Raw genomic sequence first — 19847 nt, 5'->3', positions numbered from 1 at the left:
CAATCACCGGAACCCATCTACCTCCTTTTACGAACACGTCATCCGTGGCTCACTTATAACGCCCAAAGGCAAAGCCAAAGCGCCACAAAGTCGCCGAATCGCGAGCCAAAATGGCCGAGTCGCAGCTCTCGGGGCTGCGCTCCGTGGCTGTGCAGTCCACGCCCATCCACCGCGTGCAGCTCTTGACGTCGTCCTCGTCTCCATCCAAGCCTCGCAGCAGCGCAGCGCCGAGTCTGCGGCTGCGGCTGCAGCGCCAGTGGCGGACGAACGCGTGGCTGCTGCTCACTCTGGGTTTCCTGTGCTGTCTGGGACGTCTGGGGGCGGATGCAGCCGCCACTACGGACGCGTCCACGCCCAAAAGCAAGGCGGACCATGCAGCCAGCGACCTGTATATCGTGCTGGTGAGCATCCCCGTGCTGGACAAGATGCTGCCGCTCAAGCACCTGGCCGAGGAGTTGCTGTCCCGCGGCGTGCGCGTGGGCTTCGCGCTGCCCGAGAACTGCCGCCAATGGATGAGCGACCTGGAAGGACTGGAGTTCATCTCACTCGGGAACGTTGCGGGCAAAGGCCGAGCCACGGCGCTGGACCCGATAGAGCTCCAGACGCTCGGTGTCTACGAGAGCTACGCCAACACACTGCGCTACTACGCGTCGTTCCAACGGCCAATGTTTGGGCCATTGCTGGAGGATCTCGAGGATGACCGTCCGGATCTGGTCGTCGTGGATCGACACACTTTCGCAGGCTTTGACGCGTGCCATCGACTTCAACTGCCCTACGTGGTGAACGACCCACACTTGCTCTTTGACATAGACTCTCCGCCTGCGTACATTCCGGCGCCGTTCTCCAACTTTACCATGCACGTAAGAAGCTGTAACATTGATGCGGTGGACAAGAGGGCGTTGGAGAGTACTAACTGTGAGATTTGTTGCTGTTTGAGTAGACGACGAGCGTGCTGGAGCGATGCTTGAATAGTTATTATCGTCTGCGCTTCCGACTGGGACTGGTTCATGTGTATAAGGAGATTAATGCTGTGCGGCTAGAGCACGAACTTGAGACCATCGATAGCAAGCATCAGATGCACGGCCACGCGCTCGTGCTAGTGAACTCCGTCTTTGGACTGGACGAGGCGCGCCCCATGACGCCTCAATTTCGAATGGTAGGCTTGTTGCAGTCGCAAAAGTTGCAGGTCGAGCGTGCAGAGGCTGAAGGAAGTCCGTCTGGCCGTAGCAGATTTCCAGCGGCGTTGACAACTTGGCTGGAGGCCCCGGAGCACCAAGGCAAGCCACTGATATTTATCAGTTTTCAGACGGATGTGCCTTTGACTCCAGAGTTCATTACGACTATCGTAGGTCTTGTGCTGTTCTGACGCTGATCTATTGCGTAGATGTTGACGGGAGCTGCCTTTGCTGACTGTTCTCTGCTTGTGCATGCTCTGCAGATGAACGCACTGGAAACTGCAGATGCCCGACTCTTGTGGAAAATCACCCTGCAAGAGCAAGCAGCATTCGATTTGCGTTCGCGTCCCCGAGATTCAGTGTTATTTCTCGGCGACGGCCTGGACGATGCAGCGGTGCTCGCGCTTGCACCCGAGATAGCGCTGCTGATCACTGCGGGAGATTTCCAGACCATGCAAGAGGCTCTCGTCGTTGGAGTGCCCGTCTTAGGAATCCCTTACTCGGCCGAACAAGTTGAAGGGCTGAACGCGGTGGTGCGGGCAGGTGCCGGTCTCCGACTGGACGGGAAATCATTCTCCGAGGACAGCTTGCGCTCGGCAGTGGGTACAATGTTGGGCGGTGAGCGCGAGCACTTCAAGGCGAACGCGGATCACCTCGGGGAGCTGGTGAAGACTGGCGGTGGGGTGAAGTGCGCAGCGGACGAGCTCCTGGCCGTTGCCGAGTTCGGATCCCGTCACTTGCTGTCGATGCGCACCCTGCAGCCGCTGTACAAGACGTACCTGGTGGACGTGTACCTCATCTACGGAGCCATTCTCTGCGGCGCGGCCATCATTCTGCGCACGTTCGTGTCGGTGGTGCTGTCCATTTTCCAGCCTCTGACGCCGCTCGAGGTGCTCGAAGCGGAAGAGCTCGCTGCGAACGGCGAGCTGAGCCGCGCCGACGAGGTCCATAAAGCGGTGCAATAAACCCCCACGCAGTGCTCCTGTCTTCGAGCAGGTGCAGTGGGCCCCATGGACAGTAGCAGTTGTTGTTTCATGTGCACTTGTTACCGCAGGCTTCAACTTCGAGCGAACGACGAGGTCGGACGATGGTTTCGGAGCACAGCCACCGCTTCTCTCTTGCCAGGCTGCGGTCGATGCATCCTATCGACTGCATTTAGGCTCAGAGCTCCGACGGGTGAGGCGTGGCATTTCGGTCTCGGATATTCCAACCGGCTCCACGTCATCGCCATTCTCCGCGGTACGTTGCCCTCTCTTGTCGCACCCGTTGAACACATACAGCACGGCACGGCGGTACGTGTCAAACATGGCGAGATTCATCAGCATGAGGTGCCGCTGTCAAAAGCGAGGTTGTCGATTGCAAAGCGTTCTCCCTGGCCTAGATATCCTGGCGCGCTCTCGCTACCTGAGCAGTATCCAATGCCTTACTAGCGCAAAGTGCATCCACAGACGCCCGTCGTCGCTACGTCGCGCAATTAACGCGGCTTCACCTGTCAGCCTAGGAGCCGGTCGCCTTCAAGTCCTCTCCTCTGCGAGCCCGGGGCTCTACCCGCTGCCAGCTCTCTACAACTGCAGCCAGTTGGACCAAGGCGCCTCGAATGGATCTGCAGCAGCAATTCGAAGGGAGCACCACCTTCCTGGGGCAGGCCACTCACTCCTGCGGCTGTAATGCCCCCTGATGGTCTCCGCGATTACTGTCGCCCACATGTCCATCCATCAGTTATTGCGTCCGTCGAGCACTGCAGTAGCAACATACCAGTCACAACTAGAATAGCAGACCGATCCAGCCAAGCTGAAGAAGCAGTCACAGTTGGGCTTTCCCTATCAAAAATCCGAGCCATTTTGCCGCCGCCTCGTCTTTTTGCCGTGACCGGCTGTTCCACCCGCGCCAGGTGTACAGTGCGAACTCTCACACTCGTGCTCGACGGCTCCTGCATTGCCTTGTATTCCGCATTAACCTGCGCCAGCGCGGAAGAAGGTAGAGCCCCTCGCCGGGCCACCGCAGGCCCTCAGCCAGCCCCATACAAGAATGGAGCCCGACCCCAGCCCCAGCGATCTCACTCTACACACAGACGACGCAGCCTACCACGAACCTACCGACGCGCAGACCCAATACACCAAGCTCGAGACGCCCATCAAGGTCCGCACCAAGGAATTGAATAAACAAGACACGTTCAATAGCGACGCCGAGTCGGGCGGCCACGGCTCGTTAGCCTCCGCCCCAGACGCGGAGTGCGCGGCACGCCAGCGGCATGGACCTACGATAGGGCCGGTCTACCGCCCTACCGACGCGAGACTCAGCGGCGCCGATCGCATGGCGCTCGATATTCAGCTCGGCCCGAGAACAATCACGTTGGATGACGCCGAGGTCGACCCAAAGGTAGAACAGGTAGAGCAGGTAGAACAGAACCGCAAGGACACGGACCAGAGCAGCAAGGCCGACGCCACGGAACATACGATGCAGATGAGCTCCATCGAGCTGCGGGACTCCGTTCTACCCAAACTACCCAAGAGGTACCTCAACGGGCAGTTCCTGAGCAATTCCTACTTCTCCAGGAGGTTATTGCGACTCTCCCAGTTGATTGTGCTGGGAGACCTCATCGCTCTAGGGTTTTTCTACTTCTACGAGCCCGACGCGGACGATATTCGCCATGGGAAGTTGTACGTGGGCTCCCCTCTGAAGGTTCTCGTGTCTAGGGACGAGCAAAGTTGTGCCACGTCCTTGGCGTTAGCAGCTCTGGTCTACCATTTGTTCCCGGCGGTGTTTATCCTGGGCCTGCCAGCTTCAGGACTGAGGATCTTCGAGCCATTCAGGAGAGAGCAGAGAATCGACCGAGGAGGGAGACTGCAGAAGGTCAAACGCACCATTTGTCTGCAGATTTGTGAACTTGTGGGCGTCGGCATCTTCCTGTACGAGGCGCTGATTCTCGGCTTCTTCGTCTACTACGTGGCAAGCGGGAAAATCTTCGTGGACTGCGACTCCAACATCCCGGCCTACGTCTTCTGCGGCTGCGCTGTCGTCATGTTCTGGCTGCTGTTTGTGCTCATGCGAGCCTTTGCGAGGTTCCGCGAGCATTTGAAGATGCAGCTGGGCGCGTTCAAGGAGAGCGACCAGACAGGAGACGTCAAGGCGCACATGCTGCGCTCCAAGTTGAAGCGCAAAAAGCGCCAGCAGCAGAAGCAGGGCAACGCCGACGCGACGCTGCCAACTCCAGCCAGGTCTACCATCGTCAAAGACGTGCAAAAGAGACTTTTCCGAGGAGCTCAGCTGGGCGATCTCCGGCTTATTCGTCGCTCGATTCGCATCGCAAAGCTGCACCTTGGCGAGAGTTTCGCACGAGATTTGTATCCGGACCCAGTCATGGTGTTTGGCATTTTTGGACTTGCCAAGAAGAACCCCATGCATGTGGCAGCGTACCAAGGCAACATCGCAGCCATGGATCTGCTGTACAAGGCGCATTTCAAGGTGAACTGCTTCGACAAGGTCTCCCGCGTAAGGTTTAGCACGGGCGATCTCTTCTGGTACCTCGCGAGCTACTTCATCCCCAAGCCTGTGGTTTCAGCGGACGAGACGTATAGCTCTGTGTTCAAGACGACGCTGGTCACGCCGCTGCATTGTGCTGTGAGCACCGGTCGTTTGGCCGCCGTACGCTGGCTGATTGCACATGGAGCTGACGTCAACCTCTGCTCCAAGTCCTCGTACCGATGTGAAAGCCGTTTGCCGCCCATTTTCCTAGCTGATCACCCTGAAATCGTGCACGTGCTGCTTCGTGCTGGCGCGAATCATCTCGCCATCCCAGATCCTGGGCACATGAATACAATCACGGTGTTGCAGCTCGCATATCTGCGAGGTAACTACGCCGTTGCACAGGTGCTGGAGGACTGGGGAGGCGACGTAGCACTCACGCCGTTGCACGCTGCAGCTGCCATGGATGACGTCGCGACGATCCGAAGCTTCTTGCGCAAGAAGGTGAATCCAGACGTTCTCGGTGAGCTGGGCTACGTCGGACTCAACAAGCGTACGCCACTGCATTGGGCTGCAGTAAATGGCGCAGTGGGGGCCGTCGAGATCCTGTTGGCTGCTAAGGCCAATGCTAATTTCCAGGATGCTCATGGCCGCTCAGCACTTCACTGGGCAGCTCGAGTGAACCGCGTGGGCATTGTGCGTGTGTTACTGGATCACGGTGCAGACCCTACGATCGTAGATGATGGCGATATGACTCCTATCATGTGCGCGGCTTGTGCGGGAGGCACAAGTGTGGATATGTTCAAGGCGCTGGTTGCTAATGGTGGCGATATCAATCACCAGCTTCGCGCGACGGGTGATACGGCGTTGCACTTGGCTGTGAAACTCGACGACCAGCAGACTGCTCTGGCGCTGTTGAGTATGGGAGGCGATATTATGCGCACAAACCACGACGGGTTCCGGCCCATTGACTGCACCACGTCAACAAGGTTACAGTTCGAGATCAAGCGAGCCGCAGGTACTCGTGATGTGATGATTAGTTACACGCACTCGCACATGGAGTTCGCATTGAAGCTGCGTAAGTCACTTGAAGACGCGAGCATTACGGTCTGGCTTGATCTCATGGACCCAAGCGGAATCGGCGGCGGTTCTGTCTGGCGCGAGGAGATTGCACGCGGTATCACCAATGCTGCCGTGGTGCTGTGCATTCTCACGGAGGACTACGCTCAGTCTGAATGGTGTTTGAAGGAGCTGGCTTTGGCTAAGCAGGTGGGCACGCCCATCATGGCTATTTCCACGGAGCATGCGAAGATTTCGGAGGAGCTGCAGGTGTATTTGTACACACGGCAGCTTGTGCCATTTGAAAAGGCCATCGTGAGCGTAGAGCAGGTGAACGAGAAGGAAACTCGGTACGAATACGACGAAGATACGTACAAGAACCAGCTGCGTATGCTGCTGGATGGCATGCGCGACGAGATCGAGAAGCGAAAGGAGGATAACATCAAGCGCAACATGCGTCGTGCGGAGACGAACCCAATGTCAGGATCAGGCCACGCAAGCAGTGGAATGCGCAGTCGCCGCCTCAACCACGCGGCTTCAGGTATGAGCTCCTGCAACACGTACGGCATGGACTCCATGAAGTTTGATGAGCGAGCACTGGCCCTGTCAGCATTCGATACTCCCAACTATTACGCCTACGACTCGGGTGGCTCGTCGATCCACGAGCTTAGTGATGATTCAACGATGCCACTCGTTATTGGCAACAGTCGTCGCCGCGGCCCACCGGGGTCTTCTCGGTCCATTGGGTCTAATGGCGTCTTCTCTGCCAGCTCTCGTGGTATGCGCCTGAACAACTACGACTACAATGGCACGAACCTGAGTATCATTAGCAGCACCAGCAGCTCGAACAGCTTTGTCGACGACTGTGGCGTATCTGATAGCATCGTTCTGGACACTGGCGGCTACTACTTCCATCGCGCTACCAGCAAGGAAGGCGCAGGAGGGGCAGCAAAGCGCGGAGGACGTAACAATGCCATCTCGGAGCGAGACTCAAACAACGATATCGATGAGTCAAGTGCCAAGGACAGTATTGTGGAAGATCTGCAGGAACTGAACAGTGCTACAGCCAGTGGCGAGCAGTTTGTCTTCATCAGCCACGGCGACTACCACGGGCGATTTGTTCGCAAGCTGTGCGTGGAAATGTGCCGCGAGGGAGGCCTGAGGTGCTACGTGGACCGTAAGCACATGGTGAAGCTGTCAACGACGATTGATGAGGACAAGGAGGAAGAGGCCGACAAGTCGAAGACAAATCGACCAATGCTGTCGCGGAACGAGGATATGTCGGTGCGCATTCATGAAGCGAAAGAAGCTATTCTCAAGTGCTCGGCGTTCGTAGTGCTCATTTCGGAGAAGACGCTGGCGAGCGAGCTTGTGAAGGACCAGCTTGCTTTTGCCGAGGACAAGGGCAAGAAGATCCTACCTGTTGTGGTGAACCGCATGGACTTCGGTCTCGACATCAAGTACAGCCTTGCACGCAGCGAGTTCTTCCACTTTTTCACCAAGGGCGACATGGTGGGCTTTCGCCAGTCGCTGCAGCACCTGCTGGGCGCGCTGCGTGAAGAGGTCTACGGCATCAGTATCGACGGCCCACTACCAAGCTTCAGTTCTGGCGGACAACTGCCCAGTTTTAACTCGGGATACAGCGGGACCTCGTCTATCGGTGGACATGGACCTATCAGTGGCCACCAGCTTCGTGGCGGGTTTGGAGATTTGCGCGACAGCTTCATGTCGGCTGGTGGCTCGTACAACCCGTCATTCCAGGGGCCCAGCGTGGACGGAAACATGCGCAGACGCAGGCCAAACTCACAGAGCCTCCACTTCGCGAGTTCGCGGAGCGACACGTCGAATTTTGGGTTGCCCCCCACACGACTCTCGCAGACGTTTGCTGAAACAACAGGAACTACTCGTAGCGTGACTTCCGACATGAGTCTGTCCCAGTCTATGATCGGGAACTTCTCCACTCTCGTCGGTCGGATCACGGATGACCTGGATGAGGAAGACGAGGAGTTGTCGTACGCAGGGATCCAAGACGACGACTTCGACTCGGATGAGGAGGTGGAGGGAAGTGGCGAGGTGCGTCTTGTACAGGAGGAAGCTCCATCGTTTTCAAGAGCCATGCAGCAGCAGCACCCTGCGTTGGGCGCGCTCTCTAGTGACGGCAGCTTCGACCGGCGCCAACGAGGATCCAACTCGTCCATCAGCATGCTGGAGCTCACGGAATCCAACGACGGTATCAACATCATCTTCGACGCCATGCTGGGCGACAAGACACCAACAAGATAAGTAAATATTCAACGGACAAGGCACGACGCGCAGACTCAAGATGCTGGCGTCGTGCGCTTCATTTTATTAGGGTGGCCCGGAGTAAGTGCCAACAGACAATTTTGCCCAGAAGGAGGTTTTCAGCTTGAAGTTTTTGTTGTGTAGGCGTATGGTGACAGCGCAAGAGAGCTATTGCTTCGAGGGTTGCATCGGGTTGTGCTGGTTGGTTCACTCGGCTTTCAAGTTGTCAAGTAACGCAGTTGTGGTCTCGACCACCAGAGACTTTGAATTCACGAGCAATCTGGATTTACCTCTGCCACTTCAGGGCCACATCCCCAGCGAGCTGACTGAGGGAAAGCCCCCGCCGGAAAGGAAGAGCGCGACCGACATGAGCTCTTCGTCGTGCCGGAGTCGGTCCAGCAGCACTTGCATTTGCTCGCGAGCATCGGAAATGGTGGCGAGCGAGTCGAATCACACGTACAGTCGATAGTCTGCACTGCACATGCCCACGAAGAGGCCCGAGTCGCTGCGTTCGTACGCCATACGCGCTGCAGTAGCTTCTTGCAACGTTGAAAGCCGCTTGCCCAGCACTTGGCTCTCGCGACTTTCAGCTTCGGCTGGGGCGGGGAACATGAGGTGCTGCAGCTTGGCGTACTGGTTCAGCAGCTGCACGCGAGTGCCAAAGTCCTCCTCGTCGAACGGGAAGACCAGCTCGGGCCTGGCACATTCACCCGTGAGCTCGTTCTTGTAGATGAAGTGGTGCAGCAACGGTAGGTCTCCATGAGGCTGCCATGCCGCGTGATTCTTGACCGAGGCGCTGATATCCTCCATAGCGCCGATCTCCTCGAGTCGCTGCGCCACGAACACCTTCGTGGCTTGAAAGTGCGGGAACTGCTCCGGGGACTGCTGACTGCTCAGCAGCAGCAGACACACGTCGCTCGTCAAGAAGACCACGTACGCGTACAGGAACCCTCTGCACGAAATACACAAAACCAGTTAGTCGGACTCGAGCGTTTGACAGCTAAACGCGCGCTCTCGCACCGAGCGTTGAAGTTGGTCAGACAAATTGGCGTCCACGTCTCGGACTTGGCCAGCGACGGCGTGTGGTACACGAAGTTGACGAGCAGCAGCAGGTCTGCATTTGGTCCACACACAAGTCTCACGTCAGCTACAAGACTCGACACCCGACGCCTTCACCTAGGTCTCTCCCCACCGTCCACGAGCATACTGAACTGCTTCTTGGCGGGCTGAGCGATAGCCACCACCTGCTCCTTGGCCAGCAGCAGCCCGCAGATCATCGCAGACGCCGCCGCATTCTCCTTGTGCGCCTCGAACTCCAGCGCTCTCGTGACCTGGCGGCGTCTCTCGAGCCGCAGTCGCACGAACGGCACTCCGCAGTCCCGGAACCGCAGCGTGGGCGTCGAGGCCCAGAGCTCCGTCAACGACCTCGTGACTCGCTCCGTGCCGTTGAGGAGCTCTCGCAGGTCGTACCCTGGCTGTCGACGCAGCACGTCGAGCCCGCGGTCGCTCAGCACGAACAGGATTTGGTTCTGCAGCAGGTGCAGCAAGTGCCGCAGACATTCCGGTGCGAACGCGGACGTCTCACTGTGGCGGACGCTATCGTCCTCCACGTGTCCCCGCTCAATGGCAGCGAACGTCAAGCTGTCGGAGCTGCGGAACACGCCGCGACAGCCCTCAGCCTCCAGCTCCAGCAGCTCTTCGTGCTGAGTGCAGGCCACGAAGGACAGGAGACCTTGCAGGGAGCTCGCGAAGGAGCTGGTGGCCGCGTCGGCCTCTTCAGGCGGACGCCCGACCTTGCAAGTGGACACTTTGTGGCGGAGCACGGGCTTGCCCGACGTCGAGCACACGACCACGTCCAGCTGCGTCATGCTGCCAAACTGCCGAATCGCATACAAAGATCGCGAGCGGGAGACGTCGTGTGCCAAGCTGCAGCGCCATGCGGGACTTGCACCTGCAGCTGTTGATGCTGGTGGTTGGGCTTCAGTCCGTTGGGGTCGGCCCTGTCGTTGCTGCATCACTGCAGACGCCCACGTTGGTCGTCACTTTCCCGGCGCAGCATTCGAGGTGGCAGGTCTCCGCTCTGGACGGACTGCTGCCGAGTCTGCCCGTGCACTTCCAGACGCGCGACTTCCGCGTCCCTCGAGACGGGTTCCTCTTGGTGACGGGGGACAGTGTGTCGGACGGCGGCTACCGACACACGTCGGACGCCAACTCGTTGGTGCTTGGGGGCGTCGACCCGGGCTCGCACTTCTGGAAGCTGCAGCTGCGGGCGTGGAACGAAAGTGCCGCTGCAGTAGCAGAGGCGACGCTGCATGTGGACGTTGTGGCGGACGTGTCGGACGAGCGCTCGGCGTGGAGCTTCACGCTGCAGGAGAGTGACAAGAGGCCGATTGTGCTCGTGAACCCCAGGGTTTTGCAGAGCGGCCACTCCTCGAATGCGGGGGACATCCTGCCGGTGTGCTACGTGTCGTCCACTGCGAGTGCGTTTGATGGACAGAGGCGAATGTGGCTGCAGGTCATGGAGGGGCTCGGCGCAAGGAGCAGTGAGAGCAGAGTCGAGCTGCAGTTTGTGGTGAAAACCTTCGAGAAAGTTGTGGCGGACGCTCCCCTGACGAGGGCTCTGCGTCGATTGAACGTGAGTCTCGAGGGACTTCCGCTGGAGGTGAGTTCTCGTCTTGTCAGGTAGGATGCAGCTAGAAGAGAAAGTCTCACTGGTGGATTGTGCTCGTAGATTCCTCGACAAGAACTCGCAGACGAGGAAACGTCACGAGACGGGGTGATCGAGGCTCTGCTCGCCAGCTTCTACCGCCAATTTCCGCTGGCAAGACACGATTCCCGACAAGTCTCGGCGCTGGACCAAGCAGCTCTACTCCAACTCCGGCCGCGATACGCTGCTCGAGTATGGACGGACCTTGTCAGCGCACTGCGTTTCCCGTGTGGAGATGGCCTCGTCATATTTTCCAATTCGCGCAGCCTGTCGGACCAACTGCTCGTTCTTGCAGCTCGCCTTGCTGGAGCTCGGGCAGTGATCATGGAGCTCGCCAACCTCCACCCAACGCGTGTCGATGTGGATGTGCTGCTGTCGCCGTCACACTTTGCCAAGGATCACTACTCCGTAGCGACGAATGTCCGCGCTCGCCACAAATTTGTGTTGTCTACTGGCATTGATACAAAGCAGTTTGCACCTTCAGCAACGCCGCTTGCTGAGGATGGCAACGTTGTCATCGGATACGTGGGACGACTGTCGTCGGAGAAATCGCTAGGGATTCTGCTGGCCGCCATGAAGATTCTGTCTCCTGTCTGCTCTCACTGCCGGCTACGAATTGTCGGAGACGGCCCACAAAAAGCGCAGCTACGGCATGTTGCTCTTGAATGGGGTTTGCTCGGGACCAGCGTCGAGTTTGTGGATGGGATCTACAACGACGAACCAGCTCTAGTGCGTCAGCTTCGAGCAATGCACGTGTTTGCCAGCCCAATGTTCACGGAGACGCTGGGACTTGCAGTGCTGGAAGCTATGAGCGTCGGGTTGCCTGTTGTGGGCTTCATATCGGGCGGAACGAGTGAATTCCTCGAAGACGGCGTGAATTGTGTCTCGGTCACGACCGCTACAGCCGAGGGATTTGCACACGCAATCCTTGCTCTTGCCAACGATAAGGAACTACGCCTGCGTCTCGGGAGACGCGCCCGCCATACTGTCGAAGAGCGCTTTTCCACACACAAAGCACTCGAACAGTATGCGACGCTCTATGAACGCGTTGGTCGGCCGCTTCGAGAAAGCGTTAGTAGCCAGCCTGTAGAAGAGTGCACCGTGTGTGGAGAGGCATTTTGTGAATTGGAATATGTCATGGAAGTAGAAGGTAGTTGTTGCCGCCAGCATTGCAGTGATTGACTCAACGACAGCTACACAAATGATGTAACCTCAAATGATAAGGCTATCGATGCTCCTGCGACTGGCGATTTTCCTTACCATCCTGGTGGAGAGAGCTCCTCACTGAGAACTTGAGGCTCTCGATTTCTTCAGGAGCTCCCGGGCGGAAGTGTTGTTCGATACATGTAGCTTCATTCGAAGACTGTAAGTTCATACACGACACAATGCCAGACTGGACGTTCCTTCGTTCGCAGCAAATTCGTCACACGCGTCTCCCTCGCTCGGGCAGCACGACGCGATCTCTCGCTGGGCAGCTTCAGCAACACGGAACTAACGACCATAAATTACAATAGCTACCGATCATCCCGGCAACCCCACGAGAGTTCCTAGTGCAACCACGTTCCAGACGCCTATCATCTAAGAATCCCTCTGATGGCAGCACGTTGTCTGGTCTTGTCCTTGTGTTCCATGAACAGTTGAAGGCGTCAACGGGTCAAGTTGACTCCGTTCCGATGGCCACCATGCACTGTTGACTCCCGGAAGAGACGACTCCCGGGGATCGCCTGATGGTGCCGTGCAGGTCGAGCACGCCAGTAGGCTGTTGTACACACAGATATCGAAGTGAATAGTCGTGCAATTTGTGCGAAGAATGCATGATCACGCCTGCTAACCAGCACGTGCTTGGGAAAAGTAGCAACGGATGGCTGCAGTGTTGCAATGTCTGACTCCAAGTGCACACTTCTTTAGCGCTGACGGTTGCGGACGAATCGTGTCAGGAGGACACCTTCTCTAGGTTTGAGTTCCACTACATGTATTCCGATCATCAATTGAATCTCGTGTCTGTGACGCTACTGGGCAAATCCCGCCTCCTTCAACAGTTCCTGCGCGAACGCATTGTGTGGCAACTTCGTTTGAAGACTGGAGGTAGCGCACAGATAAACTATGTCAGTTTCTGCAGTCGTACTACAAGTCGCAATTACGTACATTTCTCTCGCTTGAGCTGCGTGCGGGGACTTCTCGCTTGGGAGCTTCAGCATCTCCGTGACCATCTCACGACGAATTCCACTGGCTCGCACCGACACCCCAGCACCGATTGCCGCGCCCGCTGAGCGAGACAACAACGAAAAAGCAGGCGGAAAACGTCAGAACGGTAGCAGAACGACCCCCCTCCCACCACCACGACACACGCACACACACACACACACACTCCAATCTACGCACCGATCATTCCGGTGACGCCCATCGCCCGCCCCAGCGTAGCCACCTTCCACACACCAGCCATTGCCGACGCGCCTACGAGGCCACCGATAGCTGCACGTCGTCTGCCTCTCTGGTGGTACTTGACGAAGACGTCTCTCTCGGCTGGCGTGATATCCGTCCTGCCCTCAAACCAATGCACACGCCGCAAGTAAGTTCACCACTAGTGGAGAAGGTCACGCTTCAGACAGCAAGCCGAGACGTACTTCCAGCCTCTCGAGCCAAAGCCTCGTGGTCCGTCGAAGCGGTTGGGACTGGAATCTCCGTCCTTGCCGAACATCTCGGAGCGGAGCGTGTACATGACTTCGTACTGCTCGGAGGTCATGGAGGACAGTATTTGCGCTGGAGTTGGATCTTGGTTGGTGTTGCTTGTGCTTGCGAGCTGGAAATGGAATTGTGAGCTCAGAGGAAGTGGCGAGTTGGGGAAGAGTCAAGGTGCGGTGTGGTATGGTACGTGCACAGGTAGCACAACTACTAGCAGAGCGAATGTTTGTTATTTGAGGGGAGTAACGCTCAGGATGAGTGCTCACGTTGAAGTCGGAATGATGGTGCAACGTAGCAGAATGATCGAGAATCGGACGGCTGCAACAGGTCTTGAGGACTTTCCCCTACTAGTGACCCAGCGGCAGTAGACTGGATACAGAGATGCAGGGTGTACCGCCTGAATACTTGGTAACCTTCCCTCGCACATTGTCCAGTCCACCGGATTGTATTTTGTGAGGAGCGTAGCTGCATTTGCTGTCGTCGTCCTCGGATTTTCAATCAGTAGCTGACTGAATCGGAATCAATCCGTGACTCGTACTGGAGGCGGTGTTGGGGGTACCGAAACTGCTTTGCCTAAACCGTCTTTGGTGTGCGACCTGCGAAGTGGGCAACAAGTTGTAGAGATGCAATCTAGCGGCTGGAATGAAGCCTAGTAATGACTACGTTCTTGCGAATCGGAGCACAACGGGTAAGGTGGTGGATTGAGCATTCATTCACAACTAACGGAATGGTTGCAGAACTTGCTGCGCTGTTTGTCTTCACTCGGTTCACAATTCAATTTTCCAGCACAGTAGCACGAGCCCCAAGAGAGAAGCACTGCCAGCTACAATGCTGTCTGCCGATCAGTACGAAGTCATGTACACGCTGCGTTCCGAACTGTTTGCCAAGAAAACGTTTGGACGCTGCGGGGGCTACCGGACGTGGATGTGCGTGGCATGCTGCACTTGTGATGAAGCTTTACCGTCCATTGAATAAACTGACACTTCGATCCTTGATTGAGAGTAGGAAAGACGCCACACCAGCGGAGAGGGAGGTGTTTATGAAGTACAGAAAGAAAGGAGCGCGCCGTGGAGTATTTGGCGGAATCATGGGTGCATTGGCGATGGCTGGCGTGTGGAAGATAGCTGCTCTAGGCTCGACGTTGGGCATCGCGGGAGTGATCGGTGCGGGGTTCATCTCTCGACATCCAGGACTTTCAACCTTCAGTAACATACTGATCTTTATCCTCTTTCCTCGCAGTGGGCGGCTTGCTCGGCGCCTGGCTGTCGGTGCGCGCTAGCCGCATCCGCCTCAAGTTGGTCAAGGAGATGCTTCAACTTCCGAGCGATCAGTCCCCACACGCTGCCCAGGCACTGGAAATGTGAGTGACGAGAAACGTGTTTCCCCCTTTTGACCAGCTCAAGTCCTCACGCTGCTTTCTGTGCATGATTTGCTATATCAGCTTGAAAACGAAGCTGCCGCACAACGCCTACGCGCAGAAGTTGTTGAAGAAGGCGGCACTTGACAGGTTCGTCTCGACATATCGACCTATTTTGTGTAAAATCGTTGTTTGATGGATTAGCGACTGCTTTGGCATCAGTGAGCCATGGACGCCGGAGAAAGCGGTGACTGAAAGCTCAAAGGACAAGTAAAACTGTCACAACGAGGACGATACGATGAGGGTATCAGCCATAGGATGGTATTTCTTGACCAATTCCCAACATTCTCGCTAAATGCAATTAGCTTTTCGCTCTTGGTTGCACGAGTTCTACTGACATGAACTGGTCTGAAATTACCCCCTTTAGAAGAAGGAAAGACGAACAACAAAATCGCAGATAAGGTTATCGATCGTGCGAGCGAAGACACGCGGAAAAGCCTCGTCAACATTGCACTTGGTTGTCAGACGAGTGATGTTGCTGCTTCATTTTGCGGACAACTATGTGAAATGTTCGTCCCCCACCGTTGGTTCGTAAGCCGTACTCAGTGCGATTCAAGAAATAGTCAAGGAAAACGATAACGGCGAAAAGGACGAGCTTATAGCCTCCTTCTACTCCCCAGTCTACTCGACCAAAAAAAACTACGAGGGCTTCTAGAATGTCTTAGCGGAGCCATGCATAGGTGACGACAAGAACGTAGTCATTACTAGGCTTCATTCCAGCCGCTAGATTGCATCTCTACAACTTGTTGCCCACTTCGCAGGTCGCACACCAAAGACGGTTTAGGCAAAGCAGTTTCGGTACCCCCAACACCGCCTCCAGTACGAGTCACGGATTGATTCCGATTCAGTCAGCTACTGATTGAAAATCCGAGGACGACGACAGCAAATGCAGCTACGCTCCTCACAAAATACAATCCGGTGGACTGGACAATGTGCGAGGGAAGATTACCAAGTATTCAGGCGGTACACCCTGCATCTCTGTATCCAGTCTACTGCCGCAGGGTCACTAGTAGGGGAAAGTCCTCAAGACCTGTTGCAGCCGTCCGATTCTCGATCATTCTGCTACGTTGCACCATCATTCAGACTTCAACGTGAGCACTCATCCTGAGCGTTACTCCCCTCAAATAACAAACATTCGCTCTGCTAGTAGCAGTGCTACCTGTGCACGTACCATACCACACCGCACCTTGACTCTTCCCCAACTCGCCACTTCCTCTGAGCTCACAATTCCATTTCCAGCTCGCAAGCACAAGCAACACCAACCAAGATCCAACTCCAGCGCAAATGCTGTCCTCCATGACCTCCGAGCAGTACGAAGTCATGTACACGCTCCGCTCCGAGATGTTCGGCAAGGACGGAGATTCCAGTCCCAACCGCTTCGACGGACCACGAGGCTTTGGCTCGAGAGGCTGGAAGTACGTCTCGGCTTGCTGTCTGAAGCGTGACCTTCTCCACTAGTGGTGAACTTACTTGCGGCGTGTGCATTGGTTTGAGGGCAGGACGGATATCACGCCAGCCGAGAGAGACGTCTTCGTCAAGTACCACCAGAGAGGCAGACGACGTGCAGCTATCGGTGGCCTCGTAGGCGCGTCGGCAATGGCTGGTGTGTGGAAGGTGGCTACGCTGGGGCGGGCGATGGGCGTCACCGGAATGATCGGTGCGTAGATTGGAGTGTGTGTGTGTGTGTGTGTGCGTGTGTCGTGGTGGTGGGAGGGGGGTCGTTCTGCTACCGTTCTGACGTTTTCCGCCTGCTTTTTCGTTGTTGTCTCGCTCAGCGGGCGCGGCAATCGGTGCTGGGGTGTCGGTGCGAGCCAGTGGAATTCGTCGTGAGATGGTCACGGAGATGCTGAAGCTCCCAAGCGAGAAGTCCCCGCACGCAGCTCAAGCGAGAGAAATGTACGTAATTGCGACTTGTAGTACGACTGCAGAAACTGACATAGTTTATCTGTGCGCTACCTCCAGTCTTCAAACGAAGTTGCCACACAATGCGTTTGCGCAGGAACTGTTGAAGGAGGCGGGGTTTGCCCAGTAGCGTCACAGACACGAGATTCAATTGATGATCGGAATACATGTAGTGGAACTCAAACCTAGAGAAGGTGTCCTCCTGACACGATTCGTCCGCAACCGTCAGCGCTAAAGAAGTGTACACTTGGGGCCAGACATTGCAACACTGCAGCCATCCGTTGCTACTTTTCCCAAGCACGTGCTGGTTAGCAGGCGTGATCATGCATTCTTCGCACAAATTGCACGACTATTCACTTCGATATCTGTGTGTACAACAGCCTACTGGCGTGCTCGACCTGCACGGCACCATCAGGCGATCCCCGGGAGTCGTCTCTTCCGGGAGTCAACAGTGCATGGTGGCCATCGGAACGGAGTCAACTTGACCCGTTGACGCCTTCAACTGTTCATGGAACACAGGAACAAGACCAGACAACGTGCTGCCATCAGAGGGATTCTTAGATGGTAGGCGTCTGGAACGTGGCTGCACTAGGAACTCTCGTGGGGTTGCCGGGATGATCGGTAGCTATTGTAATTTATGGTCGTTAGTTCCGTGTTGCTGAAGCTGCCCAGCGAGAGATCGCGTCCTGCTGCCCGAGCGAGGGAGACGCGTGTGGCGAATTTGCTGCGAACGAAGGAACGTCCAGCCTGGCATTGTGTCGTGTATGAATTTGCAGTCTTCGAATGAAGCTACCGAACAGCACTTTCGCAGACCCGAAACTCCTTTTCCTCCAATCAGCGTCCGTATCGTTATTGACCCCACATTCGACCAAGCCGAGCCAAAAATGACGGTGGCCGTGGACGACGCCATCCGCACGCTGAGCGTGGAGATGTCCAAAGACAAAGATGGTTCCTCCATCGGCAAGTACGTGGACGCATTTGCAACTTGATTTTGTGTGTTACGCTTTAATTTTACTGAAAATTCGCCAGAACGGAGGCGGAGATGGAGATCCTGGCGCACTACGCGAGCAAAGGTCGAAGCCGCGCGCTGTTGGGGGCGGTCCTGGGCTCTTCCGCCATGGCGGGGTTGTGGAAACTGTCCAAGAACCAGAAGAAGGTGGCAGGGGCCTTCGCTATGATGTGTGAGTTGGCGATTTCTCGGGTGTTTTATCATTTTCTTATAAACAATTCTTTTGTAGCGGGAGGGCTGTTTGGAGCTTCGTACGGAATTATTAGCGTCCGTCGGGACTTGTTCTCGGACCTGTTGATGCTTCCGGCCGATAAATCGCCTTTTGCTAGTCGGGCCAGGAACATGTGAGGAAGGTTTGAAGAGATTTCAGTGATACGTTTTTGATTTTTGTGTGTTGTGGATAGTTTGATGGCCAAGATACCAGAGAATTCATTCGTACAAGAGTTGAACGAGAAGTTTAAGCATACGGCGGCTGCGACGTACGTGCAGCTAGCTGAATACTTTGTTTTATTGTGGACTCTTGAGTTTATTTCATGATCGCAGTGACTCGTGGAACGAGAACATTGCTGTCGGACCCGGAAGCTCCGCATCGAAGCCGAAGACGAAGCTGCCTCCTGCACCTCGTTCTACTAACGAGATCTCCAGTAGCATCCCGCCGATCACAGGACTTGACAAGCCGCGTGACAAGAAGGAATCGAATGACTGGGAGCGTGGCGACGAGGAGACTTTCGGGGAGCCCAACGACAATGGAAGTCGCTCGCCATTTTTCTTGGGCGCAAGGCCTCCTGCGGCCGATGATACGTCGGACTTTGCAGACCGCGACGCCCCATTATCACGTGACCCGTATGCGCACTTCTCGCGGGATTCTCGCCGCCCAGGACCCGACAAGAATGCGCCGCTGCGTCATGACGAAGATGACTATTTCTTCGGAGCACCCAGTGAGGCTGAAGCCCCAGCAGAGCCCACCACCTGGGAAGAGATCCGTCGTCGTGCTGCTGAGCAGCGCAAATAATTTGTACGATACGGAAGAGCTGCGGCTGCTGTAGCAACCGCAAGGCAGATTAATCTAGTGTCGTGAACAAAGCAATGAAGAGGACTTGCTTGCTGATTCTGTGCTGTTGCTGAGACTTGGCGCTGCTGAAAATGGATCTCTCCCGAGGTGTCCGACTGTTCAGATTCTGTTTGAAGTGCAGGCAGCAGGATGCAGTCAAGCACTAGCGACGATAAACCCAACAGTGATGCCATGGTCGGACGGCTGAAGCCCTACATGTCCGGTGTGAAGAAGGAGGAGCGTCCTTCCAGCGCAGTCATGAGGTATTCCAGCACCAAGGCGTTGTCATACGAAGGATTGTTGTCGGAAGAAGAACTGGTCGTGCTGAGAGCGATAGTAGCGAGGGAAGCTGGTATGGACGAGTTGCTCCGCTGCTGCTGCTCCTTCCAAGATAACCAAAGCGTGGAGTTGCTGGAGGCACTCATACGTGTTCGAGAGCTCTCGCTGGCTTCGGTGGAAGCCATCGCTGGGTGGCGGCGCCGCATGATCCAGACCCGGCCGTTCCTGTGGCGAAACCTGAATTACGCACTCAAAATGACGTGCGACCTGGACTTCGTGAGCAAAAGCCATCTTGCCACCGCCGCAATGGATGGGGTCCGTCTCCCTAGACGGAATCCGCTCTCGACGATCGGAGGCTTGGACCAGAGCATGCGTGTCTTCTGGGCAATCGAAATGCCGGAAGAAGAGGACTTGTCTGTACTGCTGGACTCGGCTTCGTTTGCTCCCAGTCAGGTGACGGTGGACCCGCCGTCCAAGATCCGCCTGGCAGAATGCTTCTTGCTGTACGAAGAACGCCGCTACGGCAGGTTCTCGAGAGCACAAGCCGCCGTAGATCACCGCTTGAAGGCGCTGGTGCAAAAGGAAGCCGAATATGCGTCGAAAGCACGATTCGGGGCGGCGAACGAGTCCTGAACAATAGCAAAATCATATCGTAGACAAGAGTCAATAAAAATATGCCATCCATTAAGAGACTGCACCTCTGTTGCTCCAAAACGCAAACGCAAAGCTTCCTCTGCAACGCACGCATAAAACTACTATGCCAGTCGACGTTATCTGCTCACCAATGCTGCGTCGGCAACTTTCATTTCCATCGAGAG

General features: G+C 56.1%; 9 protein-coding genes across 9 annotated transcripts; 7 read left to right on the top strand and 2 right to left on the bottom strand.

The window, feature by feature from the left end:
* Window positions 1-110: 110 nt before the first annotated feature.
* On the top strand, window positions 111-2140 carry KRP23_9262 (UDP-glucuronosyltransferase 3A1; the record flags this gene model as incomplete). The annotated part of the gene is made up of 3 exons (XM_067894797.1): window positions 111-860; window positions 941-1345; window positions 1439-2140. The coding sequence occupies 3 exons, from the start codon at window positions 111-113 to the stop codon at window positions 2138-2140; spliced, it is 1857 nt and encodes a 618-aa protein (XP_067742439.1).
* A 1063-nt stretch (window positions 2141-3203) lies between these two features.
* Window positions 3204-7982, top strand: KRP23_9261 (Ankyrin-1; the record flags this gene model as incomplete). Its single annotated transcript, XM_067894796.1, has 1 exon — window positions 3204-7982. The coding sequence occupies one exon, from the start codon at window positions 3204-3206 to the stop codon at window positions 7980-7982; it is 4779 nt and encodes a 1592-aa protein (XP_067742438.1).
* A 450-nt stretch (window positions 7983-8432) lies between these two features.
* Window positions 8433-9850, bottom strand: KRP23_9260 (Vacuolar fusion protein MON1-like protein A; the record flags this gene model as incomplete). The annotated part of the gene is made up of 3 exons (XM_067894795.1): window positions 8433-8934; window positions 9003-9096; window positions 9175-9850. The coding sequence occupies 3 exons, from the start codon at window positions 9848-9850 to the stop codon at window positions 8433-8435; spliced, it is 1272 nt and encodes a 423-aa protein (XP_067742437.1).
* A 68-nt stretch (window positions 9851-9918) lies between these two features.
* On the top strand, window positions 9919-11871 carry KRP23_9259 (Sulfoquinovosyl transferase SQD2; the record flags this gene model as incomplete). Its single annotated transcript, XM_067894793.1, has 2 exons — window positions 9919-10644; window positions 10714-11871. The coding sequence occupies 2 exons, from the start codon at window positions 9919-9921 to the stop codon at window positions 11869-11871; spliced, it is 1884 nt and encodes a 627-aa protein (XP_067742436.1).
* An 827-nt stretch (window positions 11872-12698) lies between these two features.
* Window positions 12699-13408, bottom strand: KRP23_9258 (uncharacterized protein; the record flags this gene model as incomplete). The annotated part of the gene is made up of 4 exons (XM_067894792.1): window positions 12699-12768; window positions 12835-12955; window positions 13072-13229; window positions 13314-13408. The coding sequence occupies 4 exons, from the start codon at window positions 13406-13408 to the stop codon at window positions 12699-12701; spliced, it is 444 nt and encodes a 147-aa protein (XP_067742435.1).
* A 791-nt stretch (window positions 13409-14199) lies between these two features.
* KRP23_9257 (uncharacterized protein) lies at window positions 14200-15002 on the top strand (the record flags this gene model as incomplete). Its single annotated transcript, XM_067894791.1, has 5 exons — window positions 14200-14297; window positions 14377-14534; window positions 14611-14731; window positions 14813-14878; window positions 14951-15002. 5 exons carry the CDS (start codon window positions 14200-14202, stop codon window positions 15000-15002), a joined length of 495 nt encoding a protein of 164 aa, XP_067742434.1.
* A 1070-nt stretch (window positions 15003-16072) lies between these two features.
* Window positions 16073-16820, top strand: KRP23_9256 (uncharacterized protein; the record flags this gene model as incomplete). The annotated part of the gene is made up of 4 exons (XM_067894790.1): window positions 16073-16203; window positions 16288-16445; window positions 16564-16684; window positions 16751-16820. The coding sequence occupies 4 exons, from the start codon at window positions 16073-16075 to the stop codon at window positions 16818-16820; spliced, it is 480 nt and encodes a 159-aa protein (XP_067742433.1).
* A 754-nt stretch (window positions 16821-17574) lies between these two features.
* On the top strand, window positions 17575-18711 carry KRP23_9255 (uncharacterized protein; the record flags this gene model as incomplete). The annotated part of the gene is made up of 5 exons (XM_067894789.1): window positions 17575-17654; window positions 17720-17871; window positions 17929-18043; window positions 18104-18178; window positions 18243-18711. The coding sequence occupies 5 exons, from the start codon at window positions 17575-17577 to the stop codon at window positions 18709-18711; spliced, it is 891 nt and encodes a 296-aa protein (XP_067742432.1).
* A 189-nt stretch (window positions 18712-18900) lies between these two features.
* On the top strand, window positions 18901-19662 carry KRP23_9254 (uncharacterized protein; the record flags this gene model as incomplete). Its single annotated transcript, XM_067894788.1, has 1 exon — window positions 18901-19662. One exon carries the CDS (start codon window positions 18901-18903, stop codon window positions 19660-19662), a length of 762 nt encoding a protein of 253 aa, XP_067742431.1.
* Between the last annotated feature and the right edge of the window lie 185 nt (window positions 19663-19847).

Source organism: Phytophthora ramorum (assembly GCF_020800215.1).
Source record: "Phytophthora ramorum isolate Pr-102 chromosome Unknown Phyram_PR-102_s0008, whole genome shotgun sequence".
Classification (NCBI taxonomy): Eukaryota; Oomycota; class Peronosporomycetes; order Peronosporales; family Peronosporaceae; genus Phytophthora; species Phytophthora ramorum.
The sequence above is the reverse complement of the archived record's forward strand: the minus strand, read 5'-3'. Positions and strand labels throughout refer to the sequence as shown.